The following is an 18,702-nucleotide window of genomic DNA, read 5'->3' on the forward strand; positions in this document are numbered from 1 at the left end:
TTTACATATACCCATGCTGGGTGAGAGAAATATCTTGGTCAAATGCCAACTTTGTATAAAAAAATGGGAAAAGTTGTCTTTTGCCAAGATATTTATCTCACCCAGCATGGGTATATGTAAAATGACACCCCAAAACACATTCCCCAACTTCTCCTGAGTACGGAGTTACTACATGTGTGACACTTTTTTGCAGCCTAGGTGGGCAAAGGGGCCCACATTCCAAAGAGCACCTTTAGGATTTCACAGGTCATTTACCTACTTACCACACATTAGGGCCCCTGGAAAATGCCAGGGCAGTATAACTACCCCACAAGTGACCCCATTTTTGAAAGAAGACACCCCAAGGTATTCCGTGAGGGGCATGGCGAGTTCCTAGAATTTTTTATTTTTTGTCACAAGTTAGTGGAAAATGATGATTTTTTCTTTTTTTTTCTTTTCTTACAAAGTCTCATATTTTACTAACTTGTGACAAAAAATAAAAACTTCCATGAACTCACTATGCCCATCAGCGAATACCTTGGGGTGTCTTCTTTCCAAAATGGGGTCACTTGTGGGGTAGTTATACTGCCCTGGCATTCTAGGGGCCCAAATGTGTGGTAAGGAGTTTGAAATCAAATTCTGTAAAAAATGACCAGTGAAATCCGAAAGGTGCTCTTTGGAATATGGGCCCCTTTGCCCACCTAGGCTGCAAAAAAGTGTCACACATCTGGTATCTCCGTATTCAGGAGAAGTTGGGGAATGTGTTTTGGGGTGTCATTTTACATATACCCATGCTGGGTGAGAGAAATATCTTGGCAAAAGACAACTTTTACCATTTTTTTATACAAAGTTGTCTTTTGCCAAGATATTTCTCTCACCCAGCATGGGTATATGTAAAATGACACCCCAAAATGAAATCCTAAAGGTGCTCTTTGGAATGTGGGCCCCTTTGCCCACCTAGGCTGCAAAAAAGTGTCACACATGTGGTATCTCCGTACTCAGGAGAAGTTGGGGAATGTGTTTTGGGGTGTCATTTTACATATTAAAAAAAAATCATCATTTTCCGCTAACTTGTGACAAAAAATAAAAAGTTCTATGAACTCACTATGCCCATCAGCGAATACCTTAGGGTGTCTACTTTACGAAATGGGATCATTTGTGGGGTGTTTGTACTGTCTGGCCATTGTAGAACCTCAGGAAACATGACAGGTGCTCAGAAAGTCAGAGCTGCTCCAAAAAGCGGAAATTCACATTTTTGTACCATAGTTTGTAAATGCTATAACTTTTACCCAAACCATTTTTTTTTTACCCAAACATTTTTTTTTTATCAAAGACATGTAGAACAATAAATTTAGAGCAAAATTTATATATGGATCTCGTTTTTTTTGCTAAATTTTACAACTGAAAGTGAAAAATGTCATTTTTTTGCAAAAAAATCGTTAAATTTCGATTAATAACAAAAAAAAGTAAAAATGTCAGCAGCAATGAAATACCACCAAATGAAAGCTCTATTAGTGAGAAGAAAAGGAGGTAAAATTCATTTGGGTGGTAAGTTGCATGACCGAGCAATAAACGGTGAAAGTAGTGTAGGTCAGAAGTGTAAAAAGTGGCCTGGTCTTTCAGTGTGTTTAAGCACTGGGGGCTGAGGTGGTTAATGTCCGCGACTGGGACCCACATCCTCTCCTCAGGACCATAACCCTCCCAATGAACGAGGTACTGGAGAGAACCGCGGATAATGCGAGAAACCACAATCCAAGAGACCTGAAATTCAAGATTGCCATCAACAACAATCGGAGGAGGAGGCAAAAAGAAGGGTACAGTGGGCTGGACATAAGGTTTTAATAGGGACCTGTGAAAAACATTATGGATCTTCCAAGTCTGAGGAAGATCAAGACGGAAGGCAACGGGATTGATGACGGACAAGATCTTGTAAGGCCCAATAAACTTAGGACCCAACTTCAAGGAGGGAACCTTCAGCTTGATATTCTTTGTAGACAACCACACCAGATCACCCACATTCAGGTCCGGACCAGGCACACGTCTCTTATCCGCCACACGCTTATATCTCTCACTCATCCTCTTCAGATTACCCTGAATCTTTTGCCAAATAAATGACAAAGACAAGGAAAATCTCTCCTCATCAGGTAAACCAGAAGACCCCTCTCCAGAGAATGTCCCAAACTGCGGATGAAACCCATATGCACCAAAAAATGGTGACTTATCAGAGGACTCCTGGCGATGGTTATTTAAAGCAAACTCAGCAAGGGACAAAAAAGAATACCAATCCTCCTGATTCTCCGCCACAAAACAGCGCAGATATGTCTCCAGATTCTGATTGACGCGTTCGGTCTGACCATTCGACTGCGGGTGAAAAGCAGAAGAGAACGACAACCGAACCCCCAAGCGAGAACAGAAGGCCTTCCAGAATCTGGAAACAAATTGCGTGCCCCTATCAGAGACGATGTCTGAAGGAATGCCATGCAATTTAATGTGATTAACAAATGCTTGTGCCAGTGTCTTAGCATTGGGTAACCCAGAAAAGGGAATGAAATGCGCCATTTTGCTAAAACAGTCCACTACTACCAGAATCACAGTCTTCCCCGAGGAACGAGGCAGGTCCGTAATGAAGTCCATGGACAGATGCGTCCAAGGACAGGAAGGAATGGGTAACGGGAGGAGAGAACCCGATGGCCGTGAATGAGGGACCTTGGCACGAGCGCAGGTCTCGCAGGCTGCCACAAAACCCTCAACCGTCTTACGAAGAGCCTGCCACCAGAATCTCCGAGCAATGAGATCCACTGTGGCTCTGCTCCCCGGGTGCCCAGCAAGGACAGTATCGTGGTGCTCCTTAAAAACCTTGTGTCGTAAAGCGAGAGGCACAAACAACCTCCCAGGAGGACAAAGATCAGGAGCCTCTGCCTGGGCTGCCAGAACCTCTGCCTCCAAATCAGGATAAAGAGCAGAGACGACCACCCCTTCAGCCAAAATGGTACCCGGGTCTTCAAAGTTCCCCCCTCCCGGAAAACAACGTGACAGGGCATCCGCCTTCATATTTTTAACCCTAGGGCGGAACGTAACAACAAAATTAAACCTAGAAAAGAACAAAGGCCATCTTGCCTGTCTCGGGTTTAGACGCTTGGCCGATTCCAAGTAGGCCAGATTCTTATGGTCTGTAAACATGGTAATAGGGTGTCTGGCTCCCTCTAACCAATGGCGCCATTCCTCAAAAGCTAATTTAATGGCCAACAACTCCCTATCTCCCATATCGTAATTTCTCTCTGCAGAGGAGAGTTTCCTTGAGAAAAAGGCACACGGTTGCCATTTGGCAGGAGAGGGACCCTGAGATAAGACCGCACCCACACCCACCTCAGAAGCGTCCACCTCAACAATAAAAGGTAGAGAGATCAGGTTGTACTAAAATGGGAGCGGAAGCAAAACGCTCTTTGATACTAGAAAAGGCTTTAAGCGCATCTACCGACCACGAAGAAAAATCTACCCCCTTTTTAGTCATATCAGTGAGTGGCTTAACAACAGAGGAATAATTCAAAATGAACTTTCTGTAATAATTGGCAAAACCCCAAAAACGCATCAGCGCCTTCTGATTCTCAGGAAGCTCCCAATCAAGCATAGCGCGGACCTTCTCAGGGTCCATGTGAAAACCAGAAGCGGAGAGAAGAAAACCAAGAAATTGAATCTCCGGAACCGCAAACACACATTTTTCCAGTTTAGCGTACAATTTATTATCCCGCAGAATCAGCAAGACCAGACGTAGGTGGTCTCGATGAGTCTTGAAATCAGGAGAAAAAAATCGAAATGTCATCCAGATACACCAGTATAAATTTCCCCATTAAATGATGAAAAATGCTGTTCACAAAATGTTGGAAGACGGCCGGAGCATTCATCAAACCAAAAGGCATAACCAAATTCTCGAAATGACCCTCAGGGGTATTGAAGACCGTCTTCCATTCCCCTTCCCTGACCCTGACTAGGTTGTATGCCCCTCTTAAATCCAGCTTAGAAAAAACCTTAGCCCCAACAATCTGGTTAAACAGGTCCGGGATCAGAGGAAGCGCATATGGGTCACGAATCGCGATACAGTTCAGCTCCCTGAAATCCAGACAAGGTCTTAAAGAACCATCTTTTTTCTTAACAAAAAAAAACCCAGCAGCAACAGGTGACTTCATAGAAACATAGAATGTGTCGGCAGATAAGAACCATTTGGCCCATCTAGTCTGCCCAATATATCTGAATCCTATGAATAGTCCCTGGCCCTATCTTATATGAAGGATAGCCTTATGCCTATCCCATGCATGCTTAAACCCCTTCACTGTATTTGCAGCTACCATTTCTGCAGGAAGGCTATTCCATGCATCCACTACTCTCTCAGTAAAGTAATACTTCCTTATATTACTTTTAAACCTTTGCCCCTCTAATTTAAAACTGTGTCCTCTTGTGGTAGTTTTTCTTCTTTTAAATATGCTCTCCTCCTTTACCGAGTTGATTCCCTTTATGTATTTAAAAGTTTCTATCATATCCCCTCTGTCTCTTCTTTCTTCCAAGCTATACATGTTAAGGTCCTTTAACCTTTCCTGGTAAGTTTTATCCTGCAATCCATGTACTAGTTTAGTAGCTCTTCTCTGAACTCTCTCTAGAGTATCTATATCCTTCTGGAGATATGGCCTCCAGTACTGCGCACAATACTCCAAGTGAGGTCTCACCAGTGTTCTGTACAGCGGCATAAGCACTTCACTCTTTCTACTGCTTATACCTCTCCCTATACATCCAAGCATTCTGCTGGCATTTCGTGCTGCTCTATTACATTGTCTTCCCACCTTTAAGTCTTCTGAAATAATTACTCCTAAATCCCTTTCCTCAGATACTGAGGTCAGGACTGTGTCAAATATTCTATATTCTGCCCTTGGGTTTTTACGCCCCAGGTGCATTATCTTGCACTTATCCACATTAAATTTCAGTTGCCAGAGTTCTGACCATTCTTCTAGTTTTCCTAAATCCTTTTCCATTTGGCGTTTCCCTCCAGGAACATCAACCCTGTTACATATCTTTGTGTCATCAGCAAAAAGACAAACCTTACCATCGAGGCCTTTTGCAATATCACTTATGAAGATATTAAACAAAATTGGTCCCAGTACAGATCCCTGTGGAACCCACTGGTAACATGACCTTGTTTTGAATGTTCTCCGAGGGTCGGATGTGTCCCTTTCTCAGGCTCTCAGAGATATAAGTACGCATAGCGACTCTTTCAGGTTGGGAGAGATTGTATAAACGTGATTTTGGCAGTTTGGCGCCTGGGATGAGATTAATAGGGCAGTCGTACTCCCGATGTGGGGGCAACTCCTGGACACCACTCTCGGAAAACACATCCGAAAATTCAGAGAGAAAAGATGGCACAGTCTTGGTAGAAACCTGTGAAAGAGACGCCGTGAAGCAATTCTCTCTGCAAAACTCACTCCAACCATTTATTTGCCTTGCTTGCCAATCAATGGTGGGGTTATGTTTAGTGAGCCAGGGTAGCCCCACCACTAGAGGAGTAGGTAATCCGCTTAAGACGAAACATGACATATCCTCAACATGAGCGTCACCCACAGTCAAACGGATATTGTGAACTATGCCCTTTAATGATCTTTGAGAAAGTGGAGCGGAATCGATAGCAAAAACAGGTATATCCTTTTCCAAAGTGCATACCTGGAAACCATGCGTTATTGCAAATTGATTATCAATGAGATTGACAGCAGCTCCACTATCTACAAAAATCTCACAAACAATGTTCTTGCTGTCTAGCGCCACCCTGGCAGGTAGGAGAAAACGGGAACTACAAGTAAATGGCAAACCTTCAATTTCCGTGTCAACCTTGCCAATAGTAGCAAATGGAAAGTTTTTAGAGGGGTTTTTTATTTTTGTTTTTCTTTTATTACCCTCAGAAAACTCCATGAATCTCCTAGAGGGGCAAACATTTGCCAAATGATTTATACCCCCACAACAGAAACAAACCCTCCTCTGAGAACTGAATCCTCTACTATCAGAGGCAAGCAAACCCAGCTGCATGGCCTCCTCCTCAGAGGGGATTGAGACCGACTGAGACCCCTGTGCACTGAATGAGACAGCCCCACTGTCCTTGGACTGAATATAACAGGAAGGAGTAGTCTCCTCTCTCTAAGACGCCTGTCAATATGAACAGCTAGAGACATGGCAGATTCTAACGAGGCTGGTCTCTCATGAAAAGCAAATGCATCTTTCAATCTTTCTGAAAGACCATGGCAAAATTGACTTCGGAGTGCAGCATCATTCCAAAGTGAAACCAAAACAAAGAACTTCATGCAGGTAGAGAAGAACATCTAACAGACCTTCTCACAGAAGTGGCAGTGACAATCAGGCAATGCTTCTTGTGAAAAGCAAACCCAGAACTGGTGTGTGTTTTTTATAGGGCAGCTGTAACCAACACCTCCAATCTCATCTCATTGATTGGACTCCAGTTGACACCTCACTCCAATTAGCTCTTGGAGATGTCATTAGTCTAGGGCTTCACATACTTTTTCCACCTGCACTGTGAATGTTTACATTGTGTGTTCAATAAAAATATGGTAACATTTAATTCTTTGTGTGTTATTAGTTTAAGCAGATTGTGATTGTCTATTGTTGTGACTTAAATGAAGAGCAGATCAAATTTTATGACCAATTTGTGCAGAAATCCATATCATTCCAAAGGGTTCACATACTTTTTCTTGCAACTGTATGCCCTTACATATATATATTGCAACTGTATGCCCTATGCATATATATTGGCCCTTTTGCATGGGCCGGTCCAGGTGGTGTATGTATATACATAGAGATGTATGTATGCCCCCTTGTCAGCATACATCTCTGTGTATAATATATATATATATATATATGCAGGTGGGCTTATTGCTGCCCATTTATGCCCCAGAATTATATTGTGTGTATATATACATGCATGAAGATGTACCCCAAACATCTATATGGGTGTATATATCTAAATGTGGCCAAATACTGCCCCAGGTTGGTGTATGTGTATATACATGTATATAGATATGCCTCAAGTATCTGTATAGATGCGTATACTTAGATATTGCTGGCCGGAGAATGGTGCCCCCCCCCCCCTCCAGCTGAGGAGAGGCCGACATCTGGACAATTATGTCCAGTTTCGGCCACTTCAAAGGACAGATGATCAATAAAGATCCTCTCCCCGGAGTTGGTATGCCTAACAGGGACATGAGAACAAAAAGAGTTCCCATGCCCCTGTGTGCCACTCACCTCCGGCGCTGTAATTACAGCGCCAGAGATGTGCGATATCTCCACAGGCGGGAGGATCAAAGGATCCCCCCGCCTGGGAGCGCGGGCTGATGCGGTGATGTCATATCACAGCACCAGCCCACGTGGACCTGGCTGCAGGCGTGCGTGCAACGCCTGCCGGGCGGGAAAACGGGAGCGAGCGCCGCGGGGTTTAAATACCCCAGCGGCACTGTGCTCAGCAGATCGGGATCCCTACCTCCCCCTCCATAGAAGAGAGCGCAGGCAGCCATGCGCAGGGCCGCACTAGGAGACACAGGACCCCCCCCCCCCCGAAAGAGAGCGCATAACCCATAGAAGAGAGCGCAGGCAGCGATGCACTGCGCTCAGAGTCTACCCTGCACCCCTGCCTGCTGCTGAATCCTGGCAGCATCAACTCCTCAGACCCTGTGTGTAGCCCCAGCATTAACCCCTGATACCCCTGCAGGGTATTAAACCCTTCATTGCTGATCTCCTGAACCCCTCCATCCAGGAACCCTTGAATTGTTAACCCTTTCTTGGGTTACCCCTGCACAGTAAACCCTTGCTGTCCAGCTACAACCCTGTGTACCCTGGCCTGCAAGTATTAACCCCTGCAGTGCCACAATTGTGTTTAACCCCTTGTACCCCGTAGGGACAGTGAGTAGCCAGGCGGGTGGGTTGCCGATATTTGTGTGTATGTAAGTGTAATTGTAGTTAGATCCTGGGGAGGACTTGGGACTGTGTTAGCGTAGTTAGGACCGTATTAGTGTGTTGTTATAGTGTGTTTACTTATATTTCTGTGTGCTGCTATAAATATATATATCTATTCCATTGATATAGATATATATAATTATAAGCAAATATTAGACTGTAATGTGTAGTGTGTTAATAAATACCTTTTATTTAAGCACAGTGTGTAGTCTTTTGTAGTAGTAAGGCACCGCAGCAATAGCCACAGGTAGTTCAGTATAGAGTGATGTATTCAGTATCATTTGTTTAATTGGTATAAATAGGCGGAGTCATCACTAGACGACTCACGCCAATTTATGAATATTAATTAATGGTACTATCCAAAATATCAATAATTAATATTACCTGTAACAATAACACAATATACACAGAGAATATATACAGTGGACTGAGGTTACAGATACAGGTTATATGGGTACAACAGGGTTAAGCAGAGCAAAAGTCAGTTACCGGGTAGTTGGCAGTTCAGGGCTGCCAGTAAATATTAATCCATTTTCCATTCTTTATTAAAGGATATAATAAAGTTGAATATTTTTAGATTTTGCTTATGAAGCTTTTTAGTCCTTTTTCTGTGTATGCAATATCGGAATAGACAGCGATTACTAAGGGGGATTTGTATTGGTTAACTTCATCTTGTGGTTTCAGCTCTTATTAGCAACAGGTAGACAACCAGGTGCATCCATGCATTACACAGACAGTCTAATGATTTCGATAGGTACCGTGAAATGCTTCACACACCTTCACACATCAATGAGGTTATTAATGATTGTCTGAGGAATGTTCTGCTATGTTGAATGCTCTTGGGCACCCAAATCATCAAGATCCACTGCTAGCAGCTCCATTTGCAAATGCTGACCAATGATGTCCCAGATGTGCTCGATGGGAGACAAGTCCGGAGAAGCTGCAGGCTGCCCACGGTACTACAATCAACACGTGGGCCAACATTTTCCAGTTGAAAGACAACTCCTGGGACACTTTGTAGAAATGGCAGTATCACTGATTCCACAATCAAATCATTCTAACCGAGCTGTTGGTGTACCTGAAATGAAGACTAGAGGGGTCCGGCTACCATAAATTATGCCTCCCGCTCTATAATCCAAGGAGTAGGACCAGTGTGACGATCCCTTTTGAAGGCCTCATGGTGTTGCCCGCATGGACTCCCGACCAATTTCCAGCTATCATTGCATCTTAGACTAAAGTGGGACTCATTGCTGAAGAGGACAGACCTCCATTCCAAACTACATTGCTATTTTGCTGTGTGCCAGGATGGTCTTGGAGAACAGTGGCATGAGGTAAATGGAACACCTGTAGCTGGACTTCTGGATTGTAGATCAATGTCGTGCAAACGCCTTCTGATGGTTTGTGTAGATGCTGTTTGCCGCCCTATGCTTGGGATATGACATGCAATTTCACTCGCAGTACAGAATGCAAATCACTATGCATCATCATTAGATGGTCATCATTGTGCACCTCTTGCTGTCGTTCCAGTTGATCATTGCAACATTAACCACCACGCAACGTTGAACAGCACTGACAACTTGGCCTAGGTGCGTAGCAATCTGCTGGAGTGATAAACCATGGTTTCTGAGTTCAAGGTTTCTGTTCATCTCCGTTTGCGACAAGTGGTGATAACTGGCACATCGACGATCAAGAGGCATTGTACAATGATCCCACGCGATCTATGCGACGTCTCCTACTTCCTTGATTTGCATAACCTTATGGCTTGTCCTTCATGGTGTTGCAATTTCAATGTGGAGGAGTGTAGTTTAGCTAAAATATTACTTTGTAAGATATCATTATAAAAATATATGAGCACAAAAATATACATACCGGAGGGGGAGGTGGGATTCCCATAATCTGATGTACTGGAGCTGGAGGACCACTACCTGGGAGTGGAGGTGGGGGAATTGCTGAACCAAACGGTGAGAAACTTGGTGCAGCAGCCTGTAACCAAGAAGACCGGTCTTTGAGCTATACAGAAATGATATAATAATAATTCTATTTTGTAAATAAGTTAGTTTTCACAAAAGTGTTCATCAGTAAAAAAAAAAAATTCTCTCCAAGTATAATTTTACTCCAAGCATAGTGAAATGGCTTTTTTCAGGCCCTCTCCCTTCTAGCAACTAAAATAACTGTATTGGTGGGGCATTGTGGTGGAGGTGGCGGGCTGTAACTGTTCACAGTGCACCAAAGATATGCAATTTATACAATACTTATTTATAAATATTACTTTTAGGCTACATTCACATGATAGTGGAAAAAAGCAGTTTTATTAATGGCTGTCACTTTTTTTTTAGAACCAGTCTATGAATATATATATATATATATATATATATATATATAATATATACACACACATACTTAAATACTCACCTCATCCACTTGAACGCGCTGAGACTTGCTCTGCACTGGAGGGAACTGATGCTCCCAGCATTTTGATGTAACTATTGGGGGAGATTTTTATAGTATGGGAACACTATTGGGGGCATTTTATTACACAGGGGGCCCTCTACTGAGGGCACTGCAGGGGTTGGGATGCTTAAAAAAAAAATAAACCAATTAAATTCATCTGTTTTTCAAGGCCATTTTTAACTGACATGAAAAACAGCTGTAAAAAACGGATAAACTGACAAAATGAATGCACACATGCGTGCTGAATGGCCATGAAAAACTGACAGTGTGTCTGTTTTTAATGGTCAATTTTTTAACTGTTGTGTGAATGTAGCCTTAGGATTTTATATGATATTTTTTATATTAATTTGTGACATTACTTTCTATGTTAACCTAATGCTGGAATCTACATTAGGCCTCATGCACACAGCCGTTACCTGGACATACCTGTATTGCGGCCCGGAAACAGCAGGCCTGCAATATGCGGGCACCGGCCATGTGCTCACTGCATCAACGGATGCGGACTAATTCACTAGAATTGGTCCGCAATTCGGAAGGTGTGGCATCACACCTTCCACAAATTGGATCCCCTATGCAAGGAACGGCCAAGCAACGGCCGTGTGCATGAGGCCTTAATGAGGATTTCTGGGACCTCTGTATTGACAATACTGATCAATACTATCACAGAGTAACCGCTGCCAGCTGCCCATCTCGCAGCAATCAATATTCCTTTAAGCTTCTTGAGGTCAGCCCCAGCTGGCCTCAAATTTCACACCTGCCAATAGAACACTGTGCTCAGGGGCGTAACAATGACTCATGGGACCTCATAGCTAAACTTGTAATAGAGCCCCACCATAACCACCTTGAACAACAGGTTCTGAACATGAGCAGCTACATGAGAAGTTACAGCACAAGCATTATGTGCACAATTATAGTATATAGTTTAGCACATGGTGCATTTACAGGTCCAGGACTCTCTTACGTCTAGTTTGCAGATGCAGATGCAGCAGTAATGTGACGTATGTGTTTTGCGGTATGCAAATTGAGAATTCGCAAAACACGGATACCGCCCTTGTGCATACCGCCATTTTCTTTTTCGCCTTCTATAGAAATATTCCTCTTTTTGCAAAAAAGTATAAGACCTGTTGTAGCGCGACAATTTTTAGAATGATAGTCTATGGTGTCGCACTGAGACATGTGACTGCGACGCGAGATGTCGTCGTGTAGACCTAGCCTACAGAAAAACAAACAGGTCTGTGAGAGCCATAATTCTTGCTGGTTGGTAGGTGATAAAATACATATTTCATGCAATAAAATGCTAATTAATTATTTAAAAATCATACAATGTGATTTTCTGGATTTTTTTTGATTCTGTCTCTTACAGTTAAAGTTTACCTACGATAAAAATTACAGACCTCTCCATTCTTTGTAGGTGGGAAAGTTTGCAAAAATCGCCAGTGTATCAAATACTTATTTTGCCCACTGTATAAATATATATATATATATAGTGCCTTGAAAAGTATTCATATCCCTTGAACTTTTCCACATGTTTTCACATTACACCCACAAACGTAAATGTATTTTTTGGGCGTTTTATGAGATAGACCAACACAAAGTATCAAGTACGTGTGAAGTGAAAAGAAAATTATATATGTTTTTCTAAATGTTCAATAAATAAAAATCTGGAGGGAAAACATATGTATGTGTATGTACAGTATATATATATATATATATATACACACACACTCACCTAAAGAATTATTAGGAACACCTGTTCTATTTCTCATTAATGCAATTATCTAGTCAACCAATCACATGGCAGTTGCTTCAATGCATTTAGGGGGGTGGTCCTGGTCAAGACAATCTCCTGAACTCCAAACTGAATGTCAGAATGGGAAAGAAAGGTGATTTAAGCAATTTTGAGCGTGGCATGGTTGTTGGTGCCAGACGGGCCGGTCTGAGTATTTCACAATCTGCTCAGTTACTGGGATTTTCACGCAAAACCATTTCTAGGGTTTACAAAGAATGGTGTCAAAAAGGGTAAAACATCCAGTATGCGGCAGTCCTGTGGGTGAAAATGCCTTGTGGATGCTAGAGGTCAGAGGAGAATGGGCCGACTGATTCAAGCTGATAGAAGAGCAACGTTGACTGAAATAACCACTCGTTACAACCGAGGTATGCAGCAAAGCATTTGTGAAGCCACAACACGCACAACCTTGAGGCGGATGGGCTACAACAGCAGAAGACCCCATCGGGTACCACTCATCTCCACTACAAATAGGAAAAAGAGGCTACAATTTGCACGAGCTCACCAAAATTGGACTGTTGAACACTGGAAAAATGTTGCCTGGTCTGATGAGTCTCGATTTTTGTTGATGGTAGAGTCCGAATTTGACATAAACAGAATGAGAACATGTATCCATCCTCTGATGGCTACTTCCAGCAGGATAATGCACCATGTCACAAAGCTCAAATCATTTCAAATTGGTTTCTTGAACATGACAATGAGTTCACTGTACTAAAATGGCACCCACAGTCACCAGATCTCAACCCAATAGAGCATCTTTGGGATGTGGTGGAACGGGAGCTTCGTGCCCTGGATGTGCATCCCTCAAATCTCCATCAACTGCAAGATGCTATCCTATCAATATGGGCCAACATTTCTAAAGAATGCTATCAGCACCTTGTGGAATCAATGCCACGTAGAATTAAGGCAGTTCTGAAGGCAAAAGGGGGTCCAACACCGTATTAGTATTCCTAATAATTCTTTAGGTGAGTGTATATATATATATTTGTGTGTTTATTTAAGTAACAAGAGGTTTGAAACTTCGGCTATTTTTTATAAAATATATGCGATAGTTCTATCTGTCTAGCAATCAAAAAGTGCTATGTACTGTACCTTAAAATGGTACCAATAAAACTACAGGTTGTTTGCAGACAGCTCTATAGGTTGAAATCTAAAGTTAAGACACAACCCAAAAATATTTGTAAAAAATTTGGTACAAAAGTGGCAAAAGATAAAAAATATATTTATTAGTTTGGTATCTAAGTAATTATTCTGATCCACTGAATGAAGTTTACATGTACATTGTACCACACAGTAAACACATTGGCCCCCAAACAGTGGAACAGTGATCAAAATAGACTGTAGTCCAAAAGGGTACAAATGGAAACTTAAGCTTGTCCTATAAAAAGAACAAGCCCTCACTCAGCATCATTGATGAAAAAATTTAAAATACAAATGTTTTTTAAAGTGTATTCACAGTGCAAAAGTAGTAAAACATTAAACAAGCCCTAATGCAGCTAAGGAAAATAAGTGTTATAGCTCTCGGAATGCAACAATGAAAAAAGAAAAATTGCTTTGTCCTTGATCATTTGCAGGTCTCAGCGACATCGGCTATCTCCTCAATTTGCATAACCATTCGGCTTGTCTTTCTTGGTGTTGCAATTTCAATGTTGAGGAGTGTAGTTTAGATAGAAAATTACATTGTAAGAGATACTTAATAATATGAGCACAAAAATATACATACCGAACGCAGTGCCCTAGACTTTTTTTTCTTCTTTGTGAATTCAAAGCTTCCAAAATCTGAGGAGCTGATTGTATTGTACTGTGTTGCTGAATCAAACAATTCCCCATATGAGGCTAGAGGAACCCCACATGGGACTGGAGGTTGGGGAATTACTGAACCGATGACTGTGGCCTATACAAAAATTATATAATAATTATATTTTTTTTATTGAAGTTGTAGTCACAATCAAGCCATATTACCTAATATCTAAGGGCTCATGCACATGACCGTATTTTTTGTCCGCATCCAATCCGCAAAAAGGTGCGGACATCACACCGTGTGCTGACTGCATCCATATGTCCTTTATGCAGCACTTGAAAAAAAATATATAGAACATGTCCTATTCTTGTACATTTTATGGACAAGGATAGGACTGTTCTATAGAGGGGAGGGCATTTCATTCCACATTTTCCACAGCTGGTATCCATGTTTTGCGGATCCATAATTTGCGGACCACAAAAATGGCTACGGCCGCGTGCAGAAGCCCTTAGTCTGTAATCATGATAACCCAACAAGCGTTCTATATACTATCAGAAAGCTATGGAGATCATTGGTAGACAATAATAGGAAATGTTCTCTCCAAGTATAGTTTGACCGACTAACAACCAAAATACCTGTAGTGGTGGGGCAGTGTGGTGGAGGCGGGGGGCTACAACTGTTTACAGTGTAGTAAAGGTTTGCAATTTATACAATGCTTATAAACACTTCTTTTATGATTTTACTTGATATTTATAATACAGTATTATTTTATAACATTACTAAATATGTTGGCCTAAGGCTTGGTTCTACATTAAGGGGATGTTTTGGGACCTCAGTATTGATGACGTCACTGCCGCCAGCCCACCTACCTTGCAGTGATTGACATTCCTTTAGCTCATTGCCAGCTCACCTGAAATCTCACGGCTGTGTATGGAACACTGTGTTCAAGGGCGTAACAATGACTCATGGGGCCCCATAGCAAAACTTGTAATAGGCGCCTCGTACCACCATACCACCATGACCATGTTCAGTAGCAAGTTCAGAACATGATTATGGTGGTTCCCCTAAAGTACAGGGATAATGCACACAGTGATGTCACAGTCATGGTAGAATGTGCACAGAGAAGTTACAAAGCAAGTAAAATGTGCACAAAGATGTCACAGCAATAACGCTCACAGTGATATCACAATAGTATCATGCTCATGGTGATGTACAGAAATAAATCAGTGAAGCCATAGCACAGAAATAATGCAAAAAGTAATGCACTCTTCTATTCTCTGTATACAGTATATCACTAACTACACATTTCGAAAAACAGAAAGCAAGGGTAATGGGGGAAGGTACAAAAGGCGCCAAACCGAGCGAAAAAATGAACTAAAAATAGGTCAAGAATATGGTAACCTGGTGCTATAGTACTAGCATATTATACATCTAGGTAAAGAGCTTTAAAGAAAAAAAAAAAAAGGGTACAAAATTAGTTTGAGACCGATAGGCAGGTAAAGTAAAATAAAATGAGGTCTCTGCTTGCGGTTTACACAGGAGGTTGAAAGCAAAGGGTTAAAACAAAGGTTAAAAACAAGGAATAAAATGGATGAGAACACATCCAGTGAGGCACTTACTTCACTGGGGGGTCGTCAGCAGGATAAGCATAAAACACCTTATCCTGCTGACGACCCCCCCAGTGAAGTAAGTGCCTCACTGGATGTGTTCTCCTCCATTTTATTCCTTGTTTTTAACCTTTTGTTTTTAACCTTTGCTTTCAACCTCCTGTGTAATACACAAGCAGAGACCTCATTTTATTTTACTTTACCTGCCTATCGGTCTCAAACAAATTTTGTACCCTTTTTTTTTTTTTTCTTTAAAGCTCTTTAAAGTGATACACATTTTGATTTCAAACTACTTCCCACACATTAGGGCCCCTAAAATGCCAGGGCAGTATAACTACCCCACAAGTGACACCATTTTGGAAAGAAGGCACCCCAAGGTATTTCGTGATGGGCATAGTGAGTTCATGGAAGTTTTTATTTTTTGTCACAAGTTAGTGGAATATGAGACTTTGTAAGGAAAAAAATAAATAAAAAAAAAAATCATCATTTTCCGCTAACTTGTGACAAAAAATAAAAAGTTCTATGAACTCACTATGCCCATCACGGATCCATGGATCGGATCCGCAAAACACATACGGACGTCTGAATGGAGCCTTACAGGGGGGTGATCAATGACAGGGGGGTGATCACCCCATATAGACTCCCTGATCACCCCCCTGTAAGGCTCCATTCAGACATTTTTTTGGCACAAGCTAGTGGAAATTGATTTTATTTATTTTTTTGTTTTTTCTTACAAAGTCTCATATTCCACTAACTTGTGACAAAAAATAAAATCTCACATGAACTCCCCATACCCCTCACAGAATCCAAATGCGTAAAAAATTTTTTAGACATTTATATTCCAGACTTCTTCTCACGCTTTAAGGCCCCTAAAATGCCAGGGCAGTATAAATACCCCACATGTGACCCCATTTCGGAAAGAAGACACCCCAAGGTATTCGCTGAGGGGCATATTGAGTCCATGAAAGATTGAAATTTTTGTCCCAAGTTAGCGGAAAGGGAGACTTTGTGAGAAAAAACTAAAAATAAATCAATTTCCGCTAACTTGTGCCAAAAATTTTTTTTTTCTATGAACTCGCCATGCCCCTCATTGAATACCTTGGGGTGTCTTCTTTCCAAAATGGGGTCACATGTGGGGTATTTATACTGCCCTGGCATTTTAGGGGCCCTAAAGCGTGAGAAGAAGTCTGGGATCCAAATGTCTAAAAATGCCCTCCTAAAAGGAATTTGGGCCCCTTTGCGCATCTAGGCTGCAAAAAAGTGTCACACATGTGGTATCGCTGTACTCAGGAGAAGTTGGGGAATGTGTTTTGGGGTGTCATTTTACATATACCCATGCTGGGTGAGATAAATATCTTGGTCAAATGCCAACTTTGTATAAAAAAAGTTGTCTTTTGCCGAGATATTTCTCTCACCCAACATGGGTATATGTAAAAAGACACCCCAAAACACATTGCCCTACTTCTTCTGAGTACGGCGATACCAGATGTGTGACACTTTTTTGCAGCCTAGGTGGGCAAATGGGCCCACATTCCAAAGAGCACCTTTCGGATTTCACAGGGCATTTTTTACACATTTTGATTTCAAACTACTTCTCACACATTAGGGCCCCTAAAATGCCAGGGCAGTATAACTACCCCACAAGTGACCCCATTTTGGAAAGAAGACACCCCAAGGTATTTCGTGATGGGCATAGTGAGTTCATGGAAGTTTTTATTTTTTGTCACAAGTTAGTGGAATATGAGACTTTGTAAGGAAAAAAAAAAAAAAAAAAAAATCATCATTTTCCGCTAACTTGTGACAAAAAATAAAAAGTTCTATGAACTCACTATGCCCATCAGCGAATACCTTAGGGTGTCTACTTTCCGAAATGGGGTTATTTGTGGGGTTTTGCCATTGTAGAACCTCAGGAAACATGACAGGTGCTCAAAGTCAGAGCTGCTTTAAAAAGCGGAAATTCACATTTTTGTACCATACTTTATAAACGCTATAACTTTTACCCAAACCATTTTTTTTTTTTACCCAAACTTTTTTTTTTATTAAAGACATGTAGAACAATAAATTTAGAGAAAAATTTATATATAGATGTCGTTTTGTTTGAAAAATTTTACAACTGAAAGTGAAAAATGACATTTTTTTGCAAAAATTTTGTTAAATTTCGATTAATAACGAAAAAAGTTAAAATGTCAGCAGCAATGAAATACCACCAAATGAAAGCTCTGTTAAGTGAGAAGAAAAGGAGGTAAAATTCATTTGGGTGGTAAGTTGCATGACCAAGCAATAAACCGTGAAAGTAGTGTAGTGCAGAATTGTAAAAAGTGGTCTGGTCATTAAGGGTGTTTAAGCTAGGGGAGCTGAGGTGGTTAATACTTAACTTTTACTTCTTAATATAAAATAAATGAGATATGTCCCTCAAAATGACAATAGGCTAAATACACAAGGCCGTTTCCAATGACCCATAATCAAATAGGGGTGCTTAATGAAAACGGTAACAAACGTGTTGTCACGGCCACGGTTTTGGCCGTGACTCCTTGGGAGCCGCATACTGTTGCCCGCGGTTTTGGGTTGTAGTGTCAACCGCAGCTTGAGGCATAATGTAGTTAGCCTCAGGTGCAGTTGCCGCGGACAACAGCTATGTGTGCGGTTCCCTTGGAGTTGTGTGCGGGTTTGTAGCACTTTTGTATGTCTGTGTGCACTTTGTTTATGTTTGGTGTGCACTGACATTTTCCCATCACTGTGGCTGTCCGTGGCAACGTTTGGTTGTATTATGTACATGTGGTGGCAGTGTCCCGGCCTTCGGGCTGACTCCCAGGACACGCTTGCCACCCATGTCGTTGCCTGCGGCAACAGCCACAGTGTGTTTGTTGTTTGGACACTTCCCCTTTAAGTTATGTTTTCCCTTCTGTGGTTTTGGAAGGGTTAACTCCTTTTCAGTGTGTGTGAGTCACTGGGTGTGGCCTCTTGGCCCTATAAAGCCTCAGTTGTAGGCATTAGCCAGAGAGGGTGTTTCAGCCATGCTGGCTGTAGACAGCCTTCTGGTTACTTACCAACTGCCAGTGGGGGCCAACCTTCTGGTCATAGCAAAATATATGTCCTTTGGTATCTTGAAGATGTGTTTGGTTGTATGTTTCTTTATTGCA

General features: G+C 41.7%; 1 protein-coding gene across 1 annotated transcript in view; it reads right to left on the reverse strand.

Moving 5' to 3' along the window:
- The window catches only part of PARP4 (poly(ADP-ribose) polymerase family member 4), a 336,611-nt gene that overhangs the window by 98,131 nt on the left and 219,778 nt on the right, over positions 1-18,702 (reverse strand). Inside the window, exons 36-37 of the mRNA XM_040422464.1 lie at positions 13,938-14,108; positions 9,847-9,960 (exon numbers count right to left, since the gene is read on the reverse strand). Coding sequence (XP_040278398.1) covers positions 9,847-9,960; positions 13,938-14,108 — 285 coding nt within the window. The remainder of the gene's footprint in view (positions 1-9,846; positions 9,961-13,937; positions 14,109-18,702) is intronic.

The sequence above is a fragment of the Bufo bufo genome, chromosome 3 (assembly GCF_905171765.1).
Source record: "Bufo bufo chromosome 3, aBufBuf1.1, whole genome shotgun sequence".
NCBI classification, from domain to species: Eukaryota; Metazoa; Chordata; class Amphibia; order Anura; family Bufonidae; genus Bufo; species Bufo bufo.